Below are 22,009 nucleotides of genomic sequence, written 5' to 3' on the forward strand. Positions count from 1 at the left end.
AACGCTCCACTTTGACCTCTGCCGCCTCGACCGTTGCCGCCCCCTGCCGGCAGTGGAGGGGGTTGACGTGCTCCGACTGGCGCCGCCTCGTGTGTCGCTCGCCGGCTCGCTCCTTCGAGTAGTGCCGCTTTAGTCACTCGTCTGCAAAGGCGCCCATACTTTTGCACGCTCGGCGTGCCGCGCTAGATGCCGCACCCGCCCACACCTAAACGGCGAGCACGTGTAGTGCCGTAGACTCTGGCTACAAATGCGCGTTCCCCCGGCCCGCCGAGGCCACTCGTCGGTTTGGAAAGCAAATGGGCTCCGACGGCCAACGGAGTCGAGAGACGGAGTCGTCTGTCCCGACAACAAAACAACCTTTATTTTGGCGGCGGTCCGACGGGCGCGGGGCGGAGGGGCTCGGCGGGGCCGGCCGCCGGGGGCCCCAACTTTCGCGTCTGGGCGATGAGGCGCTTGACGCCGACCATCCATTGACTGACCTCCGTCACGTGATCCACCATGAGCGAGCGATGGATGTCGTCGGCCCGGTCCCAGCGTCCGGCTCGCAGCTCTGAAACGGCGGCGCCACACGTGGACAGACGGTGGGCTGAGTTAGGGTTAGGGTTAGGGTGGGCGGTCGGTCGGTCGGTCGGTCGGGGAGGCCAGACCTTACCTCGGGACAAGGCGCTCATGCGTCTCCTGACCGGTAGACTCAGCCTGCCCGATTTCCAGCTGTCCTCCAAGAGGCGGAGTCTCTTGTCCACATCGTCACACACCCGCAGCTGCGCAGACGACAAAAGCCATCGTCGAGCGCCCGACGTCAGGCGGCCGACGTCGGGCGTACCTCGGCGTCTCGTCCGCACGACTCTGGCGCTCGCACCACGGCGTCCCGTCTGCACGACTCCAGCGCTTGCGCCAGAACCTCCAGCACCGCCTGCGCATCGGGCTCGCCCTCCGACGGGCCGCCGTGGTCCTCTGGCCTCGGGGCCGTCTTCCAACTGGGCGCGCGCCCTGCGGACGGCGACCCGTGCGCAAAAGGCCTCCTTTCTGGACCGGGTGTCTCCCAAACGGCGGGGTCTGACCTGCGGGAGGCGGAGCCGGGCCGCACGGTGGTGGCGGCCGTAGTGGTGGTGCCGAGGGGCCGGAAGGAAGAGCCGTGGGCGCGGCGGCCGTGGCCAGGTCTGACCGCCGTCGACGGAAAAGACAATGGCGCCGGCGTTAGGCAATGGCAACCAAACACCGCACGGCCACATGCAGGAGAAAGTTTGTGAGACCAGAAAAGGTGGGCCTTTTGTTCAAAAGCGTTGTCTGCGTTGCCTGCGGCGTGCGGGCCGTCTGGAGGCCGTAGGAGAACTGAGGGGGGTCGTTCCACCCGCGTTCTTGGTTTCCTGGAGGAGCATACAGTCAGTTAGTGCGAGACACAGTCAACAAGGGAAAGACGAGACTAGACGAGAAACGGCTTAAAAGATCCGATTTGGCCAGCCAGAACGCCCGTGTCGTGATGAGCCGCCTGACAACATTTCTTATGACGTGGCTAGTGGTACTACTCGGCACTAATCACTAGCTGCGAGCTGGACCTTCACCACGCGGCGGACCCATTTTGTGCTTTCATTGTCCTACCGGGTTTGACGTATATGTCATCCATTCTTTCGAGAGGAAGAACTCAGGAGCGCCGACCGGCAAACTCCCGAGAGGCTAAAAAAAAGTACACACAAACTGGAGGCGGTTTCATATCCGGGTTAAGGAGGAGCCGCTTCGATGACGTCATGTTGTTGTTTTTTTTCTTTTTTTCCAGGCGAGGGGGCGTATACTTGTCTACTCAAACTCAGGATTGGACGTCATTGAAAGGCGGAGCGAGGGTCGTCGAGTGGTGACGTCAGCGAGCGGGGGGAGCGCCCGCCTCCTCCATCAGCGAGACGAGAAGACATCATCACGCAAGGACACCGGGCTGATGCGGTTGCTGTGGAAACAAAGACATGCGGCGGTGAGCTCCGGAGACTTTCAAAATGTCTACCTGAGTGAATGATTGAGAGAGTGATTGAGAGAGTGAGTGAGTGAGTGAGTGAGTGAGTGAGTGAGTGAGTGAGTGAGTGAGTGAGTGAGAGAGCGAGTGAGAGAGTGAGTGAGTGAGCTAGCGAGTGACTCAGCCGGCGAACAACTCTCAAGCTGATTGGAGCCATGATGGGAAAGGACTACATGTTGGCCATCATCATTGTCAACTGTGACGGTAAGAGCCTTCTCACATGGACTTCCTTTAGGGGACACGGCAGGCTTTTCAAAGTAAAAGGCCCGTTTAGGGCGGACCAGCTGCCGTCCCCCGCTCGCCGCCCTCATTCATTATTCAAAGCCACTTCCCAGACGCCACTGCTCAAGTGCGCTCCGTCCCGGCCGGGGAAAGTCACTGACCGACGTTGTGTGTTTGATTAAGACAACATCTGGGGCGACCGCAACTTCCTGCCGGACCCGGACCTTCCCTGCGGATGGAGGACCGTCCGAGACTCCGCCGGAACCTACTACTGGCACGTGCCCAGCGGCACCACCCAGTGGCGCCACCCCGGACTCGACGGGGCCACGCCGCAGTCCGCGCGGGTACCGCCGGCCGGGGCTTTCTTAGCCCGACCTCCCGTGACCAGTATTTGGGGCCAGGCAAAGACTAAATATGGTGGAATTTCCTCCAAACGGCACGGCAATCAAGTTGCGGGGCGACAAATGAGCGCCAGTGCCGCAGTCCAAAGTCCTATTGCGACTCGGTGGGCGCTCTGTCCTCGCCACGCTCTCTCTGACTTTGGAGAGGCCCGCCTTTTTGGCCCCAAATACTTTACGGTGAACACGTCCATTTTCCCGCCAGTGCGAGCTCACGTTTTTCTGCCCCTCCCCCTCAAAGGCCGACGCGGTGCCGACCGACGGCGGGCCCCGGGCGCCGGACGACGACGACTCCGAGGTGGGCGGGCGTAGGCGCGCCCTATCCGGCGGGATCCCCTTTTGTCAGCGCCTGCGTCCTTTTTCAGTCCTTTTCCGTGCGCTCGCTGGGCTGGCTGCAAGTGGAGGAGGACGACCTGGCCCCGGGTCGCGGCGGCCTGGCGCTGGGCGACGCCATCCGCCGGCTTTCCCATCCCGCCGGGCCCTCGGGCGAGGTGAGAGACAGAGAGAGAGAGACCGTGGCGGCCTCCGTGGTGACGGCGGCGACTTTGCCGGCAGGGCCGCCAGTTGAGGCTGCTCCTGAAGCGGGGAACGCTCCACCTTCTGGACCCTTTGGACCACGCCCCCTTGTACTGTCAGCCCATGGGCAACATCCGCGTGTGGGGGGTGGGCGGCGGCGGCGGCGGCGTCGGCGGTGACGGCCACGGCAGGTGAGCTCCCTCCCGCTAAAGACCAGGATTTGTGATCAGCGCCTGTCTCTCGGGATCCCGCCCGGCAGGGACAGGTAAAGCCCCCGCGGGGCCGGGGGCGGGGCCCGAAGGGTTGAGGCGGCAGCTAAACGCCCGCTGGCTCTCAGGGACTTTGCCTTCGTGGCGGCCGACAAGGACAGCTGCGTGCTGAAATGTCACGTCTTCCGCTGCGACGCGCCCGCCCGGGCCATCGCCGGGGCGCTGCAACGCGCCTGCTCACAGGTGGGTGGCCGCGGGACGCGCTGCCGTCATGCCCGTGGCCATGGTGACGATGAGCGTGACGCCGTCCTCAGATGATGTCCCAGCAGACGTCCCGCTCTCTCTCCGCGGACGGCATCTCGCTCCGGGACCGGCCGGCACCAGGTGAGCGTCGGCCACGCCCCCTGCGCTGGGCCAGGCCGACTCCCCCTTTCCTCCGTGTCTCCCAGTGGAATTCCCGCAGACGGGGCCGGAGAGTGTGCGCGTGTTTGACGTCCACTACGTGGGCAACCTGCCCGTGTCCCGCGCCATGGGTAGTGGCCGCCGACGCCGCCGCCGTGGCTGCCGTCCTGCCACGCCTTTTCCTCAGGTGCCCTTTTTTTGTGGGCAGGCATGGAGGTGTTGAACCTGGCCATCGAGAGCATCGTCAACGGCACCCGTCGCCACGAGTGGGAGGCGGCCGTCATCCACGTGACCGACACCTTTCTGTCCGTCTTCAAGGTGGGTACCCGGCCGGCGTCACCCCGGGCCCAAATCCAGGTGGGCCCGGACGGTCCACGTCACGCTTTTCCCGCGCCTGGAAAAAGAAAGAAGCGTCTTTGCTGTAAAAAAAAGAAAAGAAAGAAGGGTCTTCCCGTTCCCGCGCGGGCGGGCCGTTACCTTTTCTCACCTCTTGTGGTCGGCAGCCGGAAGGGGAGGAGCCCATGTGGGCGTGCCAGGTGCGATTCCTCAGCTTCCTGGGCGTCGGTCACGACGACCGCACCTTCGCCGTCATAGCCGACGGCGGCCGGCAGCGTTTCGAATGTCACGTCTTCTGGTGCCGGCCGGACGCCGGCCCCCTGTCGGAAGCCGTCCAGGCCTCGTGCATGGTTAGCCGGCCGGCTAGCTATACGGCTAGTTGTACATTGTTGTTGTTGTTGTTGTTGTTGTTTTTCCCAGGCAGGCAGCATCCAGTCTTTGCTTTCTTTTGCCCATTTTCTCCTTCAAGGTTCAGTATCAGAAGTGCTTGGTGGCGCAGACGCCTCCGCCCAGGAGTCGAGCGCGGCGCCAGGCCCCGCCCAAAATCAAACGCGCCAACTCCGTGGACGACGCCGCCTTCCAAAGCGGCGAAGCGCCGCGAAAAGGGAGCGGCCTTCCGAGGCGGGGTATGATGGCCTTCTTGGACACCTTGCGGAACAAACGGGCCGGTGCCCGGTGACGGCAACGGCAATGGCGGCGTGTCACGGATGCTCACCCGGCTGAAAAAGAAAATAAAAGCGCTTGACCTTAACCTGATTCCCTTTGAAAGTCGAGTCGGCGCTCCAATCGCACGGGTTGCCCATCCCTCTTGGGCCCGGACTGTTGACGGGCACTGGCCCGAGAGACTGCATCGGGGGTGGATCGCCGTTGTCGGCGGCCGGCAATCGCCGGAAGATTCAACCGGAAAAGTCGTAGATAGGTTACGTGATGATTCTCAGGCAGGCCCTCTTCCGCGACAACTTTTTGCCAGATGTCAAGAAAATGTTCTCACGCCATGGTTGTGTTCCACTGCGCCAACCAAAGGGCCCATACAAGGACCTCTTTCAATTGCGTGCGTACACGCGGCGCCTGCCTACAAGACAACACACACACACACACAGCTTAGCTTTAGCCATTTTGACCACTCGGGACTTCCGTAGTAGCGGCCGGAAGTTACGCCGGCTGGCAGGGCGGAAAAAAACAAAGCATTTGGCGCGTAGATATTGTTCAAGCTGTCGGTCAAAAAAGCGGACTCAAGCTACTCGATTGGGCCGAAAATGAGTCTGTGGGTGGACAAATACCGACCGACGTCGCTCGGAAAACTCGACTACCACAAAGAACAAGCATCTCAGCTGAAAAATCTGGTGGGAAAGAGTGACTCAACGTTGAGCTCATGGCTCAACTGCTAGCTAGCCGCTTTTCTCCGTGCGTCGAATGGAAAGGGCGCAGGGCGATGTGTAAATGTGCTCCTCTTGGCTTTTGCTTCCTAATCTAAACGAGGCGTGTTTCCTCTGGAGGTTCAACACGGCGATTTCCCCCACTTACTGTTCTACGGTCCTTCCGGTGCGGGCAAGAAGACTCGCATCATGTGTCTGCTGAGGGAAATCTACGGCCCCGGCGTGGAAAAGCTCCGCATCGAGCATCAGACTATCGTGGTGAGTAAACAGTTGACTTTGGGTCTCCGCCTCGGGTGAATACTGGATTAGCCTTGTTCCTCTTCTTCATCTTACCTTTACTCGTAGGCTCCCTCCAAGAAGAAGATTGAGATCAACACCATCGCCAGCAACTACCACCTGGAAGTCAACCCCAGGTAACGGAACCCCCCACCCCCCCGCACGGTAATAAGTCCAAAGTGTTCACGTGCGGGTGCATTGGTCAGCGATGCGGGTCACCAGGACCGCGTGGTGGTCCAGGAGTTGATCAAGACCATGGCCCAGTCGCAGCAGATCCAGTCCAGCACGCAGCGCGAGTTCAAAGGTGAGCTCACCGTCGGACGCGCTTTGACCCGACTTGACCCCAAGCGTCCCACTAAACCAGTGGTGGTACTCACCGAAGCCGACCGGCTGACCAAGGACGCCCAGCACGCCCTGCGGCGCACCATGGAGAAGTACGCGTCCACCTGCCGCCTGGTGCTCTGCTCCACCTCCACCTCCAAGGTCATCGGGCCCATCCGCAGCCGCTGCCTCGGCCTCCGCGTGGCCCTGCCCGGCACCGAGGAGGTGAGTGGGCCACGGGGCGCGTCACCCCAGCTCTGGTGGCTCCATCTTCCTCTTCTTCTTGACCTTCAGGTGTGCGGCGTTCTCACGTGGGTGTGCAAGAAAGAGGGTCTGGTCCTCCCGCCCGAGCTGGCCAAACGGATCAGCGACAAGTCGGGGCGCAACCTTCGCAAAGCTCTGTTGATGTGCGAGGCCTGCAGGGCGCAGCAGTGAGTGGCCTTAAAGACGGTGACCACCAAGCCTTGTTGCTGTCCTTTTCAAACATTCCCCATCCCCCCCCCCCCCCACCCCCCCGCCCCCGGCGCGGCCGGCACTCGGCTTTTCAGGTACCCGTTCTCCCCGGAGCAGGACGTGACGCAAAGCGACTGGGAGGTGTTCCTGCGCGAAACGGCCAACGCCATCGTCAGCCAGCAGAGCCCTCAGAGGTAGGGGGCCACGGGGCGCTCGGAGCGCCGCCATTCAAACTTGTCCTCTCCGGTCGGGACAGGCTCTTTGAGGTGAGGGGTCGTCTGTACGAGCTGCTGACTCACTGCATCCCCGCCGACGTGATCATGAAGGTAGCCCCACCCACGCCGTCTCCCGCCGCCGCGCTGGCCGTAAAGGTGGCGATCTGAGCGTGTCCCCACCACCGCTCAGGGCCTGGTGAAGGAGCTGCTGAACAACTGCGACGGTCACCTGAAGCCCGAGGTGGCCCACATGGCGGCCTACTACGAGCACCGGCTGCAGATGGGTAATAAGGCCATCTACCACCTGGAGGCCTTCACCGCCAAGTTCATGGCCGTCTACAAGAAGTTCATGGAAGACGGCATGGACGCCATGATGTTCTGAGAGTGTGGGCGGGATGCCGGACGTAGCCACATTAAAAAGCATTGACAATGACGCCGACTTTCTTTGGACGTTTATTTCATATGTCACAATCACAAGATTCCATTTATTGCAAGCAAACGACATTATGAGAAAAGCCTGAAAGGAAAGCGCTGTTGACATTACAATGCTAGCTAGCTAGCGAGCAAAGCTTCCATCAGTGTTAAAACTAAACATTTTTGCTTCCAATTCTATGATCTTCTACACACACTATCTCTTTTGCATTTTGCGCTAAATGGGTGTCTACTTGAATTTCAAAGCATTGCAATTGCGTCTTTATTCGGACACTTTGGAGCCCGCCCGCTAGACCGGAATAAACTTGTCTTCCAATGCTCTCAAAGGCCAACGTGTCCTTTTTTCAATCACTGGTGTTAGCACAAATGGGCTAGCTTTAGCTTAACTTCGCCTAAGAAAGCCAAGACGATAGTGACTTGAAATTCTAGCTCGTGTTAGCCTTTAACGCCTACATTCGTGCACCATTTAAAGCAGAAGAAAAGACGACGGCTAAATAAACCGAGTGTGACGACGCTTGGACGCCAGGCTACCAAACTCACTTACTTTAGCGCATGGGATTCTTTCTGACGGCTGTCTTCTTTCCAGCGGGCGTCCGAGGAAGCAACTTCGGAGGACTATCCAATATCCGTTTTGGAATGAAAAAGCCAACCCAAAGACGTCCGTCTTGCAAATCTGGCCGCGGGTTTTCACTCCAACTGAACAAGAAAGGATAGAATCCCTTTTGCCAGTGTAATCAGTCGATTCAAGTCGGACGCCGCTCATTTTAGAGGACTCCTCATTGGTGGATGGGTTGGAAAAGAGAGCAGGAGCGACTGGGGAATGGCTTTGACACCCGATAGCGCCTCCGAAGGACCGGAGTTGGTTACACAAAAAGAGGCCTCTAAAAGGGAAGGCCACGCTTGCTATTAGATCGGATTGAAAGGGATTGGTAGCCACGGGCGCAGATCATCAGTAAGCGGATTTCCCCGGCCTGGTGGCGTAGTAGACCACCAGGCCGGTGGCCACCAGCGCCGCCGAGCCCACCAGCGTCAGGAATCCCACCACGGGCCGCTTGCTCAGGGCCCCGCAGCCGGGACAGAGTCGGGCGGCGGCGGGTCCGGCGGAGGCGGGTCCGGCGGAGGCCGGGCAGCGGCGGTCGGGCGCCCCCGGCGCCGGGAAGCCGTGGTGGCGGATGATGTTGCGGTAGTTGGCCAAGGAGGCTTTGGCCACGGCCTCGCGGTGCACGTGGCCGTACAGGCCGAAGCCCGGGTCGCGCTGGTCGTCCAGGGCGTAAGCAAAGTAGCCCTTCAGGTTCACGCCGTCCAGGGTGAACGCTTCGTGGGGGGGGGGAGAAAAAGAAGAAGAAGAAGAAGTAGTAGCGCCACACGTCAGCCGCTCTTCACTCCGCCGCGCTCACCTTTCAGCGCCTCGTTGATGTAGTTGTACAGGTAGAAGACCCTCAGGCTGTCCTTGAAGCGCCCCGCGTCCTCCTGCACGCCGTTGGCCATCACGTAAACGGGCACGTGCGGGTAGCGCTCCTTCACCTGCCACCCACCGGGAGGGAAGGATTCCCGCCGTCAGACGGGCGCAAGCGCCGTGTGCGTGGCCTATTTTTGAGCCTTTGCCCTTTGGCCCCGATTTGGAAAGGACGGGCGGCGGGGACGTTGGGCTCACCCAATTGAGCGCCTTCCTCAGGCCCCACGGAACCACGGGCCGGGGCGACAGGATCCACGTGGTGTCGATCATGTGCTGCACCTCCAGCGAAGACGTGTAGGTGTACCTGCCGGAGAAAGGCCCGCCCGTCATTGCCGGAGGAGGGGGCATCGGCGGAGTCGCCGCCGTCCGGCCCTTACGGGTCCTCCTTGGCGTGCGTCACCAGTTCGGTGCTAAAGTGGCTGATGGCAAAGAAGTCGTAGGTGCCTCGGACCAGCAGGCGGTCCTCCTCCTTAAACGCCGGAAGTCTGACAAAAGGTCAACGGACGTTGACGACGGAGACGGGCGCCGCCGGGTTTGGTTTTGGGCGGGGTTTTCTTTTTTTTGGGGGGGGGGGGGGGGGGCTGGCTGGGGTCGGTCGGCGGGAGGACGGAGACCTACTCCAGCGAGTTGAGCTGTCGCAGCCAGCTCCGCATTCCCAGAGGATAATCTCCGTCGCCAAAGACGGGCTGGGCGAACCAGCCCACCCGGAAATCCAGAACCCGCTTGGCCGGTTCCACGTCTTCTCGGCTGAAGGAGTAGGCCGGTTCCACCCAGTCCATGTGCAGGGCCAGCGAGACCTGGACACGATTGAAGGAGGAGGAGGAGGAGGAGGAGGAAGCTCCCGGAACTGGACCAGATGGGACGGCAGAGTACCGACCTGCCCGCCCTGGGCGGCCCTGAAATCCCGGTCGTAGGCGCGCCAGGCCAGCGCGTGGGCTCGCAGCATCTGGTGGGCTTCCTGGTAGCTCACCGTCTCGTCGTTGGGCTCGTTCAAGGTGATCCACATCTTCACGTGCCGGCCCAGCTCGCGGAAGCACAGGCGGGCGTAGTCGGCGAACAAGTCCGGGGTCTCCCTGAGGGACGGCTTTTCCATGTGCTATTCGGACGTGGGAAGCGGCGCGGCGGCGCGGCGGCGGCGCGGCAGCGGCGTGGCGCTAACTCCTACCCGCCGAGCCAGCGGTTGGCGCCGTCCAGAGGCGGCGGCAGGCTGCCGCCGTGCCGCGTGTGGTGCCACAGGGTGACCACGGGCGTCACGTTGGCGCGCAGCAGCTGGCGGCTGAAGCAGCGGTAGTAGCCCAGCAGGGTGGCGTTGGGCCGCGCCGCCTGGCCCGTCGGCACCAGCGCCGACCAGTTGAGGGAGAAGTGGAAATGGCTGACGCCCGCCGCCCGGATCTCGTCCACCTGCCGCGGAAGCACCGTGGAATCCCGCTAAAGACAAGCCGAGCTGAACCGAGCTCAGTTCAGTTTTGGTTTAGCCCAACTCGGCCCGGCTCACCTGCTGCCCGATGCTGACGTAATCGGCGCAGTGAGCTTCCCGCGCCCAGGGCGGCGTCGGCGGCGGCGGGCCCTCCAGTCGGGTCAGCTCCCCGTTGTCCACGTTCCACGTGTACACGTTGCGGTCGGCAAACTGACTGGGAGAGCTCTCCACCTGCCCATTTTGTAGCCCAGCCGAGGGGTGAGAGCCAAAAGTATTCACAAAAGAGCTGCGATGGGGGGGGGGGGGCGACTGACCTGGATGGAGTTGGCCGTGACCCCCCAGGCAAAGTCGCAGGGGAAAACCCCCCGAGCCGGACGGTTCTCCGGAAGCTCCGGGAAGCCGTTCCTCCGGATCACGTTCCTGCGGCCCGGGAACATAGCGCCGGACACTCTCTCCGTTGTCGGAGCCGGCCGGCCCACCCACGGCCACTCACGGCACCCCACGGGGCACCTACTTGTAGAAGATGGCCGAGGTCTTGGGCTGGCGCTTCATGTCGGGCGTGTTAAAGTCCACGTAGTAGAGGCCCCGCCGGATGCCGTACTCGCGGTGCCACTCGAAGCCGTCCATCAGGGACCAGGCCGTGTAGCCCAGCACCTTCACGCCGTCCACCGCCACGGCTGCCGCGGGCGGGAGGGAGGGAGGGAGGGCGGCGTAAGTCACAGGCGGGGGCCCTCCCTCACCCGTGAGTCACGACGATCCTCCCCTCCGCTCGGCTCACATTTCAGGGCCTCGGCGATGAACCTCTTCAAGTAGTACATGTGCTTGGGGTCCTGGGTCTTGGTGCTGCCCGACACGTACCTTCGGAAAGAGGACGCGGCGGGACGATGGCGAGGGCCACTCGGCCAGGCTTCTCCGGGCTCGGTCGCCACTCACCATCCGCTCTGCACCACAAAGATGTCGGGCCGGTGGTACTCGGCGCTGACCCAGTAGAGCAGCATGCGCAGGTCCAGGTCCTCCTGCTGACCGAACTTGAGGCTGTCGTTGACCAGCTGGAAGCTGAGCGCGGCGCTGTGAGACAGGGCAAAGAAGTCGGCCGCCCCCCGCAGCCGCCGGCGCTCGCCGGCGCCCAGGGCCGGCAGCCGGGCGCCCAGGCGGGCCTTCATGCAGGCCGGGTAGTCGCCGTCTCCGAAGAGCGGCGAGGCGAACCAGCCCAGCACGTGCTCCAGCGAGCACTGGCACTCGCGCAGGCTCTCCAGGCGGGTGCGGCTGGGGCGCACCCAGTGCGAGGCCAGCGCCAGCGACACGCGCCCGCCTTGACGCCGTCGGTACACGCGGTCGTAGGTGTGCCACGCCGCCGCGTGAGCCTGGGGAGAGGAATGGGTGGGGTGGGGTGGGGTAGGGGGAAAAACAACCAAAAAAAAAACACCACTTGTTCTTACCAGTCTTTGGCGTTAAAGAACTAGCTCTGACCTGCAACAGCACACGCCCCACCCGGTAGGGCAGGTCGGGGTCCCCCTTGATGCCCGGGGCCAGCACCCCGGTGCCGTAGCCGTGGCGGGCCACGGCGAAGGGGTTGTCGATGGTGATCCACCACTTGACGTGCTCGCCGAAGGCCCGGAAGCAGAAGTCGGCGTAGTCGCGGAAGAGCTGGGCCGTCCGCGGGTGGCTCCAGCCGCCCAGCCGCCGCTGCAGCGCCTCGGGCAGGTCCCAGTGGTAGAGCGTGACCACGGGCTCCACGCCGGCCTCCCTCAGCCGCGCCAGCAGCTGGCGGTAGTAGCGCACGCCCGCCGGGTTGAGGCTGGCGCGGGTGCCGTCGGGGAAGATCCGCGGCCACGACAGCGAGAAGCGGTAGTGGCTGACGCCCAGCTGGCGCAGGGCGCGCACGTCGGCCGCCGCGTTGTGGTAGCTGTCGCTGCCCACGTCGCCCCTGGCCACGCGCTTGCCGCCGCGGCTGAAGGTGTCCCAGATGGACGGGCCCTTTCCGTCCTTGTCCGAGGCGCCCTCCACCTGGTAGGCGGCCGTGCCCACCGCCCACATGAAGCCCGGCGGGAAGGTGCCGCGCAAGAAGGCTTTGTCGGCCGGGTAGGGCAGCTTGTCGAAGCGCCCCCACGTCCGCAGGCCGCCGCCCCCGCCTGTCCCGGCGGAGGAGGAAGAAGAGGCCCAGATGGCGGCCAGCCAGAGGGAGAGCCGGACGGCCGGAACAGAGCCGAGGTGCGCCATTCCCGCCGGACGCCTTGACGTTTGAGTCGGGCTCCGGCGAGCGGGGGTGGGGTGGCCGTCTGCGGGGCCGTCTGCGGGGCCGGCCCCACTCGCTCGCTCCGTCAATCATTTGCAGAGCAGCTGACTGGCCACGGGAAGCGCGGCCGGTCAGCGGATGACCCCCGCCCTCTCCCACCCGTTAATGTTTTACCGGGCGAGAGGGAGGGAGAGGCAGGTGGCGTGGCCGCCTGCCTCTCCCGCTTTTCCGGCCTCAAATGTTTCCACCTAAATCTAATAGCTCGGCTGTATTGACACAGTGGGCGCTAAACAGCTGAGGCTCCGGGGACGCGCGCCCTTTCCACGCCGTCCGCCCCCAGTTGCCCAGTAACGGCGCCCTCTCGTCCACCATAAAAGAGCGGCGTACGCGCCATTAACTCGGGGGTCGAGTGGCCTCGGACGGCCGTATTTGTCCAATCAGGGGACGCCAAAGACAAGTCTTTCCGTTTGGTACATTTGTTTTAATCCAATGTAGAAAAGAAAGAAAAAAAAAAAAAGAGGTCTCATCATGTACAGGCTGTAAACAATGTTTGGGGAGACGACGGCACGAGAACGGACTAAAAGTCTCATGGAGGAGGCTGACGGAACACTTGCCACTTCCCTCGGAATACAAATAATAATAATAATAATAATTAGAATAATAACAACAAGAACAATTACAAGGTGAGCGCCCCCCAGCGGTCAACAACCAACACGACAAAGGTGAAATGCACAAAAAGAGACTATTTATAAATTTCAAAGTGAACGTCTAACTAACACTGGCCATTACAGGCAGTCGCTGCGCACGTGTGGGAGGGACTACGTAGGAGGGCGGTCGGTCGGGAGGGAGGGCGTGCGGGCAGGTGGGCGGGCGCTCCGGCGCTGTAACAGTGTTGGCCAAACGCACGTAAAAAGTGGACAAAGCAACAAGAAAAACAAAACTTGCCCTAACTTTCTCCAGGTTTGTGGCGGCGCCCGACGCGTCGGCTCATCTCCTGCGGCCCGCCGTTTTTTTGCGACCCTGAAAGAGAAAGCACTTTGTTAGGATGGGGGTGCCTTGGCAAGGTCACCTTGGTGGCCTTGGACCCACCTGGGGAACGGGCTCCTCTTCTTCCTCTTGCTCCTCCTCCTCCTCCTCCTCCTCCTCGTCCTCCTCCGAGTCATCTTTGGCCACCGCCGGCGCCTTTGAGCGTCCCGCGCGCCTACGGACGAGCAACCAATGGTTTGCGGTCGACACAAAAGCAGTTGTTTTTCAACCTCTGCCAGGAGGGGGTGCTGATACACACTTTGCGTGCGTGTGCCCCATTTAGTCATGGAAAGTGGAAGAGGTCATTCCAATGGAATTGGAGCCGTGCTCAAGTCCAAATTTAAAAGGGAACAATTTACGGAAGCGCGTTCTTACGTCGGCTTCTTCGGGGACGCTTGAGCCGACTTGGGCGGTCGTCCTCTCCTCTTCTGCGCCGTCGTGGTCTCGGACGCTTCCGAACTGATGAGCGGAGGACGGCGACAAAACAAGTGACTTTGGCGTAGGGGGACATTTCCCTCCCGTGGGCCTTTTCCTTCTTTAAAAGTGATTCTTTTGGGGAAAATTCAAGTTTGCCTCACCTCTGCGGGCGTCTGGGCGTCCGCGCCTGCCGTCCCGCTCTGGTCTTCACTACTTGCGCGGCGTCCTCGCCGTCTCGGTCGTCGCGGGCCCTTTCCTCCTCTCCCTCTTCGTCCTCGGGGGGAGGCTCGGGGGCCTTCTTGCGCCCCCTTTTTCCTTTGGCGGGCGAGGGCTCCCGACTGGCCGGCGCCTTGGGGGGCCGCCCCCTGCGGCCTTTCTTGGGCGGGCTGTTCTGCTCGTCCTCGGGGCCGTTGTCATCCTCGCCCCAGGGGTCCCGGCGCTCGCCGACCGTCGCCGCCGCCTTCTTGCGCCCGCGTTTGGCTTTGGCACCGCCGTCGCCTTCTTCGGACGCCAGGGCTCGCTTGCGGCCGCGGGCTTTCTCGCTCTCCTGGAGGGGGAGAGGGGGAGGGACGGAAGGCCTTTGAGGCCCATTTCTGGCGCCGCCACACCCAAGACGCGGCGCTACCTTGTCCGAGCTGTCGGCGTTCTCGCCAAAATCCATTTCGGCGCTGTCGTGCCTTGGGGAGAACGAAATAAAAGGCGTGGGGAAACGGCGGACGGACGGACGGCCCGACCGTCCGCCGCGATCGACGGCCCACCTGGTCTTGCCGTGCTGCGGCGAGCCGGGATCGGACGATTGGTCGTCGTTGGCGGGCGTCTCCACGCGGGACGACTTGCTCTGGATCTGCTTGCCGGCCGACGACAGCGGCTTGTTGACGGCGCCCAGCACGTTGGCGGACTTGGGCTGTGCGGAGACAAAGGAGGAGACAATGGCGGAGGTGAGGACGTTCCCCGGGAAACGGGTGGGCGGCCCTCTCACCTTTCCCGGCAAGAAGAAGGATTTCATCTCGGCCGGGAGGTAATTTTTCGTATTAGAGAAATTCTGTGAGGAGGAGGAGGAGAAGAGATTGATGTGCGCTCAAAAACACGGACGTGGCGGCGGCGGCAGCGACCTTGTCGGGCTTGGTGAACAAGGTGGAAGGCAGCACGGGATCCTTGGGCGAGTCCAGGCGGTAGGTGGTGCTCTTGGACATGATGATGTGAATGGCCACGTCGCACACTGTGTACATTTTCTGTCCGTGGGGAGTTTGGCTCAATGAGGAGGGGCGTGGGGGACAACGGCGGTGGCGGCGGGGGACAACGGCGGTGGCGGCGGGGGACAACGGCGGTGGCGGCGGGGGACAATGGCGGTGGCGGGGGACAACGGCGTTGGCGGCGGAGGCACGCCGCGTCTAACCTCGTTGGTTTTGGAGTCGGCGGGTGACTGCGCGTCTTTGGTGTGCTTGATGTTCTCCACCATTTTCCTGATGAAGGCGTGGCTGTTGTTCTCGTTCTTGGCCATGATGATCTCCAGCACGAACCAAAGGGCCCTGAAGGGACACATCCCATTGGAACGCATCTCTGCGCTCGTGGCGGGGAGGACCATCCCACGGACGGACGGACGAGCCTTTCGTCCCGTCCCCCCCCCCCCCCCTCCCCCGGGACCACTCACTCCTTGATGTCTTTGAGCTGCTCCGTGTCCTGCACTTTGACGTAGTCCGGGTCGTGCGCCAGCAAGTGGATGGCGTAGGGCACCACGTACTCGGGCAGCAGCGACAAGAGTTGGTCTGCCGGGGGTGCAGAGGGACCACGTCACAGGCGGGCGGGAGGCCACGGCCGGCCGGCTCGCTCCTCACCGCTGACGGCGGCGTGCTGCCGCAGGTACTCGCGGCGTATGCTGACGTTCTTGGCCAGGCAGCCGCGGGCGTGGGCCCGCCGCTCCTTGACGGGGTCCTTGGCGCACAGGGCGAACACGGCCATGTACTCCATGGGCAGGCGCAGGCGGCACAGGCCCAGGTGTAGCTTCTGGGCAAAACCCTGCCGTACCTGGTAGCACTCGTCCTGGGGGGGGGGGGGGGGGGGGGCCAAAAGAGGAGCGTCGGTGGGGCCGAACGGCCGGAAGGGCGACCGTGGGCCGGCGACCGTGGGCCGGCGACCGTGGGCCTACGTTGATGACCAGCGCGCACAGCTGGTACTGCTCCAGCGTGATGATCTCGTGGTAACAGGGCTCCTGGGCTAGCTTGAGCAGGGCGCAGGCGGCGGCCAAGCGCAGCCGCGACATGTCCGGTTTGCTGCCGGGGGGTGGGGGTGTTAGGGGGGCCGTAAGGGTCGGCCCGACACGACCGACACCTACCCCATCTTGCCCTGCTCGGTGAGGTCGCCGTCGCTGTGCAGGATGGCCGTCAGCATGCGCAGCGTGGAGTTGCCCGACTTGCTCTGGTTGTTCTTCACGCCCAGCAGCCAGCGCACCATCAGCTTGATGCCTTGGATCTTGGAAAGAAGGAAAGAAACACGGCCAATGAGCAAATGCACGTCGGGCCCCTCCCCCTCATAAAGCCGGCAAAATCAAGGGGACCTTAGCCATGGTCTCGGGAGAAACTTCATCGTCCGGGACCCACAGCTTGGTGGTCTTCTTGCCGGGAATCTGCCGCGTCAAAAACAGTCCCAGACAAAACCGTTCCCGTGACAATACCAGAGCATTCCGCAAAAGGGCCGTAGTGGCCGAGGTGTGGGCTTTTCGTCGCGACCCACAAAAGTGTTCCGTTACCACTGCCCGACATTTAAAACAATGAGCGTTGAGATAAAAAGGAATTTGTTTTCAAGCCCAAGCCCAAAGTCCGGCGATTGATCCGGCGCCAGCTAAGTAAGTAAGTCAAATAAGTAGCCGGGTAAGTACCCTGTCGTTCATCAGCAGGTCCTTGACGATAAAGTTGGCCACCAGGGACTTGAGGGGAGCCGCAAACTGCTCCGGGGCCAGCTGGGCCAGGTGACCCAGCGTGGACAGCGGGGTGACCAGCTGCTCCAGGTTGCCCGGGTCCAGACCTTTGTGGAGCGGCTGCGGGACGGGAGGGAGGGAAGGGGGGGGGGGTTTGGCGTCAAGGCACTTTTTTTCCCGCCACCGATGGAACGGGGCGCAGACTGACCTCAAAGATCTGCGCAAAGTGCGTGTCTCTGTTGGCGAACATGGCGTTGATGCAGCGGATGGCAAACTTGGCCTGGCGAGGCGGGCCCCGCTTGGCCTTGGACTGCAGGACCGGCAGCAAGACGCTGCCGAGGCGCAAAAGACACGGCGTCCCACAGAGCCAGAGCTTCCTCTCACGTTTGGGCACCCGGGGGCCGCCTCACCATTTAATGTGCGGGAAGCTCTCCTCGATCTTGGAGCCCGTGTTCTTGAAGATCTGCAGCGCGGCCTCGGCCACCTTCTCGTCGTCCATCTTCAGGCAGCCCAGCAGAGACTCGAAGGTCTCGGCCGAGTGGAAGGACGCCGGGTGGATGAAGGACAGCACCTGGGGGCGGAATGGTGGGGGGAGGAGGAGGCTTGGGCTTAGGGGAGCGCCCACCTCCGCCGAGCCATCTTGACGGCCCGCCCGGGGGAGGGGCCTACCCTCAGGAGCTCCAGGCCGGCCCGGATGGCCGCGTCGGTGGGAACGCCCTCCTCCTCGTCGTCGCCCGTCCCCTCGATGGACTTGTTGACTTGTTTGATCAGAGCGCTGAGCCACGACACGGGACGGTACGGGAGATGGGACGCCGCAAAAAGCCAACGGGAGACAGAGACGAGCGGGCGCTTGGATTACCTGATGGACTCTGTGTCGATGTGGACGGGAGCAATTCTCTCCAAGAGGAACTTGACCATCTCCAAGAAGGGGTTGCTGGGCTGCTTTGGACCACCTAGCTTCTTGGTGATGTCTCTCTGTAACCCGAAAGGCGGGTCAAGGCGGTGCAGGAGACGACCGGAGCCGACCGGAGCCGACCGGGGGCCGACCGGACCCCGGCCGGAGCCCAAGCCGCCACCACTCACCACGCAGACTTCGGCCTGCTTGCAGGAGCAGCAGGGACTGACCAACGTCTCCAGCTGGTCCCGGACGCGTTCGTCGTCCTCCAGGACCTGTCCCAACTTCTTGACAAAGTCCTGAGACTTTCCCGGATCCGGCAGGTTCCCTGGGAGCCCGAGAAGCGCTCAAATTAGCAGAGAGCTCCCTCCCCCGCCCGGAGCGGCCGACAGGCGCGGTAGTGGCTTACGGGTAATGAGCATGACTTTGGCGAATACGGCCTTGCCGGACGATTCCGACTGGCGACAAAAAAAAAAGAGAGAGAGAGAGAGGAGGTAGGTAGAAAGGTGAGGGGGCCGACCGGCCGCCCCACTGGTCTGGGCCGGCAAGCGCTTTCCCACCTTGGGTTTCTTGAGCAGATCCAGCAGGTCTTTGACGTAGTGCCTCAGCAGGTACTGACACTTCCACATCTCATTCACAGCCCTGTGAGGAAAAGCAGGGGCGTTGACAAAAAGCGGGGGGAAATGGCCGGCGGCTGGCCGACGCCTCCATTGGCCGCCACCGTCGATCCACCCACTTGACGGCGTTGGGGTCCAAGGTGGCGTACAGGTAGTAGAGACACTTCATCCTCTCGGCCGTGTCCAGATTGTGCGGAACCATGTACTGGGCAAACACGCGCTCCACCAGCAACCTGTACCGAGCGGACGGCGGGAGAGCCGAGAGGCTGGCGTACACTTGGCGGCCCAAACAAATATCAAAGCCGCCACCCCAAGACCGGCACCTGTCGTCGATGCTGTTCTGGTAATAGATGTGCAGCAGCTTGTCTTTGATCCAGGAGATCTGCTTGGAGGCCTCGCGCCCACCCTCGCCCTGCAACGAGTACTTCCTGTAGACGGACGCCAGGCCCATCATGGCCTCCTTGCGCACGCGCCACTGAGAGAGAAAGGGGAACCACGGTCAAGGCCAAAGGCCAAGGCCAAAGGCCAAGGCCCCCGGCAAAGGGACTCACCCTCTTGTCCAGCATGCGCTCTTTGACAAAGTCCAGCAAGGCGTCGTTGACCAGAGACAAGTCCTTCTTGGCGGCCGTGACGATGGAGACGATGACGTCGTGGCGAATGGCTTCCTCCGGATCGTGGGAACGCACGCGCAGAAATTCTGACGGCGAAACGTGGACAAAAGTGATGTTTGGGAGCCGCCCCTCACCAAAGCATAGATTTTTTTTAAAAATTTTTTTGGGGGGGACCCGTTGCCCGTCTTGTCCAAGCGCACAAAACCTTTGTAGGAAAAAGAGCCGGTGTGGACGGGGGCCAGCCAGCGCTACCTGTGAGGTCTTTGGCCAGATCCGGATGGTTCATGAGGCAATGGCTGGCAAACTTGACACATTCCAGTCTGATGGGCACGTGGATGTCGTTGAACCTTGACGGGCGGGAGTGCGCAAAAAAGAGAGAGAGACTGGATAGAGTCTCCACGGAGGGAGGGTGGGGCGCTGGTGTGTTTACCTGCCCAGGTAGCACTGCCACAGCGGTTTATTCTGCGCCGCCAACTCCGAGTCTTTGGCGCCAAACATCTTGGCCAGCAGCTTGACCACCTGCAGCCTTTCGTCATTGTCGTTACTCTGCGGGGAAAGGTTGCGGTCATGGACGCAAGGACGTCAAACGGGACGGCTACCCGACGACGACGGCGGCGGCGCCCGTACCTTGAGCTTAAACTCCAGCTGCGGCAGCACAGAGAGCAGCAGGTGGCTGTCGATGTTGTAGAGCTCCAGAATCAAGTCAAAGACGTGTTCGGACAGGTCGCTGACGGATGTTCTGCCCAGCATCAGCACCAGGTTGAAGAACTGACGCGGGCAGGGACAGAAAAACGTTGGCCAGCCGTCCATCGCCAAGAGTGGGAAAAGAAGAAGAAGAAAAATCCTCCATCTCACATTGGTGATGTAAGGCTCGATGGCCTGAGCCGTCCTCTTCAGGAGAGCTTTGGCCAGGTCGTACGCTTGCTTGTTCAGATTCTACAATAAAAACAAAATGTTAACCTCTTTTTGCACTTTGACTTTTGTCAAGGCTCATCTCGACTGCTTTCAAAGCTTTTCATTCTACAACAATGGAGGGAACTAGGAGTGTTTTTTTTTTAACTCATGCAGTACCGCTTCTAAACTGCAGGGGTCTCAACGAATGAGCGTGGGTGGGGGAAAGAAAAAAAAACAAACAAACATATCTCCATTTTTTTTTTGGACCGACAAAGATCCAGTGGCATTGTATCGTCCTGGCGTTTCTCCACAGACCTTGTGCGCGGGCACCAGGTTGACCAGGACCGTATCCAGCAGCTCCTGCGACACGGTGTCGCCCTCGCAGATTATGGAGCTCATCAGGTCCACCATGTGCATGTGCACCTTCTGGTTGTGGCCGTTGCTGCGGGGGACAGGCAAAAGGGGACAGGCGTCGGGACCCCTCCGTCTCGGACCGATGGCCTTGGGGGGGGGGGGGGGGGGGGGGGGGGGTCGCCGGGCCGGGACTTACTTGATGACCTGGAAGAGCGTTCGGTACAGCTGGGTGAAGATCTCGTTGCTGTCCTCCAGCTCAAAGCAGATGTTGTACGATTTGACCCAGGCGATGTTCTGCGCAGAGAAAAGGGGACAACGATGGACTCCGGCACCCCACCCATGAGCACTCGGGAGGGAGAAAGCCCACGCCGCACCTCCAGCAGGTAGAAGTATCTGTTGAACTGAGCGCTCTTTGTGTCCTCCAGACCTTTCAGTTGTCTGGTGATGAACATGAAAATGTCCTGCGTGGAAAGCAAAAGGAGAACAACCCCACCCCCCCCCCGTCAAGAGGTGCTCGGCCGGCCGGCCCAGCGTGGTCGGGCTACGCTACCTTCAGCTTGTCGGGGGAGGTGAAGGGCGCTTCCGGGGCGTAGATGCGGAATATGTCGGCCAGGCAACACGCCACCAGCAGGCGCACGTCCTTGTCGGGGTGCTTGAGGAAGAAGTCCGAAGCCAGGTGCAGGGCCAGGTTCAGGTACAGTTCCTTCTCCTCCTCCGAGTCCTGGTCCATGTCCATGAAGGTCTTCACCACCATCTGGAAGGAACGAGGAGGGGGCGGCGACAGACCCAGGCGTCAGCCGACAGACCCAAGAGCGCTCGTCGGGAGGAGAAGGGGCAGCGGGGCGCCGGACACTCGCCTTGAGCCGACGGACGATCTCCTCCTTGGAGATTTTGTCGGAGATCTCCTTCACCCCGGGGGGGTAGGTGACCTTCCCGTCCGCGGCTCGAGCTTTAGAGTGAGCCATCCTTTGGAGCTCTCAACTGCCTGGAAGGGAACATACCTTGACATTAAGCCCTCTTGCCCCCCCCCCCCCCCAAAAAACACAAACAAAGCAAGACAATTCCATGTCTGCAAATGTCAGTTCAAAGCAAAGTTTGCAGTTGAGATTATTTTGAGAAAATCGAATATCCCCCCCCCCAAAAAAACAACAACAACAACAACAACAACAACAAATCCTCTGATGATGAAAACACGTATCAATTGGATAGCAATCACAATCATTGTTATGCCTCCTCCAGACGAAAACAGATCAATTGTGGACAATATTAAAACCGTGGTAAAACCCATGTGCTAAAATAACCATTAAGAGAAAACAACCAAAACATTTGCCGAATCCTCTTTCTCATTGAGATGGGGAAACCTTGGCCAGCTATTCTAGATAGCCGCTTAGCTTGCCTCTTGCTAGGTAGCTAATCTGGCTAGCGGATGAGCTAACGAGGCTAGCGGCGACAGGCTACGTGATGACAGAGGGAGGGAAGAAAGTAGGCGGGCGGGCGAGCGGGCGGACGGCAGCATACCTAGTGGGGTGGCCGGCCGGCAACTAACAAAAATATCACCCCACAAAGCCACCCCTTGTCCATTAAAACACCCCGCAGAACGCCCACATTTGCCCGGCCAGGCGGCTCTGCCGTACGAGCGCGGACATGCTAACATTTAGGAAAGCAGGGGGTGGGGGGGAAGAGCAGCACACCGAGTGAAACCGAACCGTGAGCGCGGAGGCACGGACGCAGCAGCCGAGGCAGTCGGGCTGAGGCTCCAGCTCCCAGGCACGGAAAGCGGAGCGTCCGCACCGAAATCTCGGCCGTGCCCCCACTCCCTGACGGTGTATGCTAGGTTTGTCCGAGCCTTCTGGACTTGTCCGCAAACGCAAAGGAAGGCGGCCGTGATGGCGTTTCGCTACCTCTTTGCGTCGAATCGCGCTCGCTCGCTCGCTCGCCGTCCTCCTCTGCAGCGCTCTTCCCCCTCCTGGCTCCAAAATGGCGCCAATATGCGATCTCCGCATTCGACCGTCTC

The 22,009-nt window shown here is 61.5% G+C and overlaps 5 protein-coding genes across 7 annotated transcripts; 2 read left to right on the top strand and 3 right to left on the bottom strand.

The window, feature by feature from the left end:
- Nucleotides 1-339: 339 nt before the first annotated feature.
- sra1 (steroid receptor RNA activator 1) lies at nucleotides 340-2,209 on the bottom strand. The gene is made up of 6 exons (XM_077740288.1): nucleotides 1,600-2,209; nucleotides 1,254-1,367; nucleotides 1,062-1,160; nucleotides 824-990; nucleotides 653-761; nucleotides 340-550 (listed from the first exon to the last, which is right to left on the bottom strand). The coding sequence occupies exons 1-6, from the start codon at nucleotides 1,622-1,624 to the stop codon at nucleotides 360-362; spliced, it is 705 nt and encodes a 234-aa protein (XP_077596414.1). The 5' UTR covers nucleotides 1,625-2,209; the 3' UTR covers nucleotides 340-359.
- Nucleotides 628-4,836, top strand: apbb3 (amyloid beta (A4) precursor protein-binding, family B, member 3). 2 transcript variants are annotated; one of them, XM_077740285.1, is made up of 11 exons: nucleotides 631-2,206; nucleotides 2,408-2,568; nucleotides 2,864-2,920; nucleotides 2,988-3,113; nucleotides 3,178-3,329; nucleotides 3,476-3,590; nucleotides 3,662-3,731; nucleotides 3,797-3,880; nucleotides 3,958-4,067; nucleotides 4,253-4,435; nucleotides 4,555-4,836. In XM_077740285.1, the coding sequence occupies exons 1-11, from the start codon at nucleotides 2,158-2,160 to the stop codon at nucleotides 4,762-4,764; spliced, it is 1,317 nt and encodes a 438-aa protein (XP_077596411.1). In that variant the 5' UTR covers nucleotides 631-2,157; the 3' UTR covers nucleotides 4,765-4,836. The 2 variants fall into 2 exon arrangements, with proteins under 2 accessions (XP_077596410.1, XP_077596411.1); XM_077740284.1 differs by having other exon boundaries at nucleotides 628-2,206; nucleotides 2,408-2,729; nucleotides 2,864-3,113.
- Nucleotides 4,837-5,204: 368 nt separating this feature from the next.
- On the top strand, nucleotides 5,205-7,160 carry rfc3 (replication factor C (activator 1) 3). The gene is made up of 9 exons (XM_077741115.1): nucleotides 5,205-5,428; nucleotides 5,582-5,719; nucleotides 5,807-5,874; nucleotides 5,944-6,041; nucleotides 6,102-6,283; nucleotides 6,353-6,489; nucleotides 6,607-6,705; nucleotides 6,768-6,837; nucleotides 6,917-7,160. The coding sequence occupies exons 1-9, from the start codon at nucleotides 5,342-5,344 to the stop codon at nucleotides 7,106-7,108; spliced, it is 1,071 nt and encodes a 356-aa protein (XP_077597241.1). The 5' UTR covers nucleotides 5,205-5,341; the 3' UTR covers nucleotides 7,109-7,160.
- Nucleotides 7,161-7,168: 8 nt separating this feature from the next.
- Nucleotides 7,169-12,320, bottom strand: kl (klotho). The gene is made up of 13 exons (XM_077741114.1): nucleotides 11,502-12,320; nucleotides 10,965-11,395; nucleotides 10,810-10,889; nucleotides 10,546-10,708; nucleotides 10,346-10,451; nucleotides 10,110-10,262; nucleotides 9,780-10,015; nucleotides 9,492-9,687; nucleotides 9,233-9,411; nucleotides 8,992-9,099; nucleotides 8,813-8,918; nucleotides 8,556-8,682; nucleotides 7,169-8,472 (listed from the first exon to the last, which is right to left on the bottom strand). Exons 1-13 carry the CDS (start codon nucleotides 12,249-12,251, stop codon nucleotides 8,108-8,110), a joined length of 3,000 nt encoding a protein of 999 aa, XP_077597240.1. The 5' UTR covers nucleotides 12,252-12,320; the 3' UTR covers nucleotides 7,169-8,107.
- A 407-nt stretch (nucleotides 12,321-12,727) lies between these two features.
- On the bottom strand, nucleotides 12,728-22,008 carry pds5b (PDS5 cohesin associated factor B). Of its 2 annotated transcripts, none has more exons than XM_077741335.1 (35): nucleotides 21,897-22,008; nucleotides 20,853-20,980; nucleotides 20,546-20,749; nucleotides 20,370-20,456; nucleotides 20,192-20,289; nucleotides 19,957-20,083; nucleotides 19,603-19,683; nucleotides 19,375-19,515; nucleotides 19,178-19,293; nucleotides 19,000-19,094; nucleotides 18,688-18,833; nucleotides 18,460-18,611; nucleotides 18,256-18,369; nucleotides 18,080-18,161; nucleotides 17,929-17,977; nucleotides 17,708-17,847; nucleotides 17,484-17,599; nucleotides 17,294-17,399; nucleotides 17,035-17,195; nucleotides 16,833-16,956; nucleotides 16,586-16,744; nucleotides 16,265-16,333; nucleotides 16,043-16,179; nucleotides 15,857-15,980; nucleotides 15,546-15,750; nucleotides 15,362-15,476; nucleotides 15,107-15,239; nucleotides 14,823-14,942; nucleotides 14,690-14,752; nucleotides 14,469-14,614; nucleotides 14,336-14,387; nucleotides 13,872-14,257; nucleotides 13,669-13,752; nucleotides 13,357-13,468; nucleotides 12,728-13,287 (listed from the first exon to the last, which is right to left on the bottom strand). In XM_077741335.1, the coding sequence occupies exons 2-35, from the start codon at nucleotides 20,958-20,960 to the stop codon at nucleotides 13,255-13,257; spliced, it is 4,185 nt and encodes a 1,394-aa protein (XP_077597461.1). In that variant the 5' UTR covers nucleotides 20,961-20,980; nucleotides 21,897-22,008; the 3' UTR covers nucleotides 12,728-13,254. The 2 variants fall into 2 exon arrangements, with proteins under 2 accessions (XP_077597461.1, XP_077597463.1); XM_077741337.1 differs by lacking the exon at nucleotides 21,897-22,008 and adding an exon at nucleotides 21,702-21,879.
- Between the last annotated feature and the right edge of the window lies 1 nt (nucleotide 22,009).

This window comes from Stigmatopora nigra, chromosome 19, assembly GCF_051989575.1.
Source record: "Stigmatopora nigra isolate UIUO_SnigA chromosome 19, RoL_Snig_1.1, whole genome shotgun sequence".
Taxonomy (NCBI): Eukaryota; Metazoa; Chordata; class Actinopteri; order Syngnathiformes; family Syngnathidae; genus Stigmatopora; species Stigmatopora nigra.

Excerpts from the sequence above, each read along its gene's own strand:
- sra1 (XM_077740288.1), bottom strand. The coding sequence starts at position 1,624 with ATGGATGACATATACGTCAAACCCG. Across the intron at positions 1,368-1,599 it reads TGACATATACGTCAAACCCG|GAAACCAAGAACGCGGGTGG; the intron begins GTAGGACAATGA and ends ATGCTCCTCCAG. Across the intron at positions 991-1,061 it reads CCCGGCTCCGCCTCCCGCAG|GGCGCGCGCCCAGTTGGAAG; the intron begins GTCAGACCCCGC and ends CGCCGTCCGCAG.
- apbb3 (XM_077740284.1), top strand. The coding sequence starts at position 2,158 with ATGATGGGAAAGGACTACATGTTGGCCATCATCATTGTCAACTGTGAC. Across the intron at positions 3,732-3,796 it reads CCGGGACCGGCCGGCACCAG|TGGAATTCCCGCAGACGGGG; the intron begins GTGAGCGTCGGC and ends CGTGTCTCCCAG. Across the intron at positions 4,068-4,252 it reads CCTTTCTGTCCGTCTTCAAG|CCGGAAGGGGAGGAGCCCAT; the intron begins GTGGGTACCCGG and ends TGTGGTCGGCAG.
- rfc3 (XM_077741115.1), top strand. The coding sequence starts at position 5,342 with ATGAGTCTGTGGGTGGACAAATACCGACCGACGTCGCTCGGAAAACTC. Across the intron at positions 6,042-6,101 it reads CACGCAGCGCGAGTTCAAAG|TGGTGGTACTCACCGAAGCC; the intron begins GTGAGCTCACCG and ends CCACTAAACCAG. Across the intron at positions 6,490-6,606 it reads GAGGCCTGCAGGGCGCAGCA|GTACCCGTTCTCCCCGGAGC; the intron begins GTGAGTGGCCTT and ends TCGGCTTTTCAG.
- kl (XM_077741114.1), bottom strand. The coding sequence starts at position 12,251 with ATGGCGCACCTCGGCTCTGTTCCGGCCGTCCGGCTCTCCCTCTGGCTG. Across the intron at positions 11,396-11,501 it reads TGGGGCGTGTGCTGTTGCAG|GCTCACGCGGCGGCGTGGCA; the intron begins GTCAGAGCTAGT and ends TCCTCTCCCCAG. Across the intron at positions 8,683-8,812 it reads TGAGGAAGGCGCTCAATTGG|GTGAAGGAGCGCTACCCGCA; the intron begins GTGAGCCCAACG and ends GGTGGGTGGCAG.
- pds5b (XM_077741335.1), bottom strand. The coding sequence starts at position 20,960 with ATGGCTCACTCTAAAGCTCGAGCCGCGGACGGGAAGGTCACCTACCCC. Across the intron at positions 19,095-19,177 it reads TGGCAGTGCTACCTGGGCAG|GTTCAACGACATCCACGTGC; the intron begins GTAAACACACCA and ends CCGCCCGTCAAG. Across the intron at positions 15,981-16,042 it reads ACCGAGCAGGGCAAGATGGG|CAAACCGGACATGTCGCGGC; the intron begins GTAGGTGTCGGT and ends ACCCCCCGGCAG.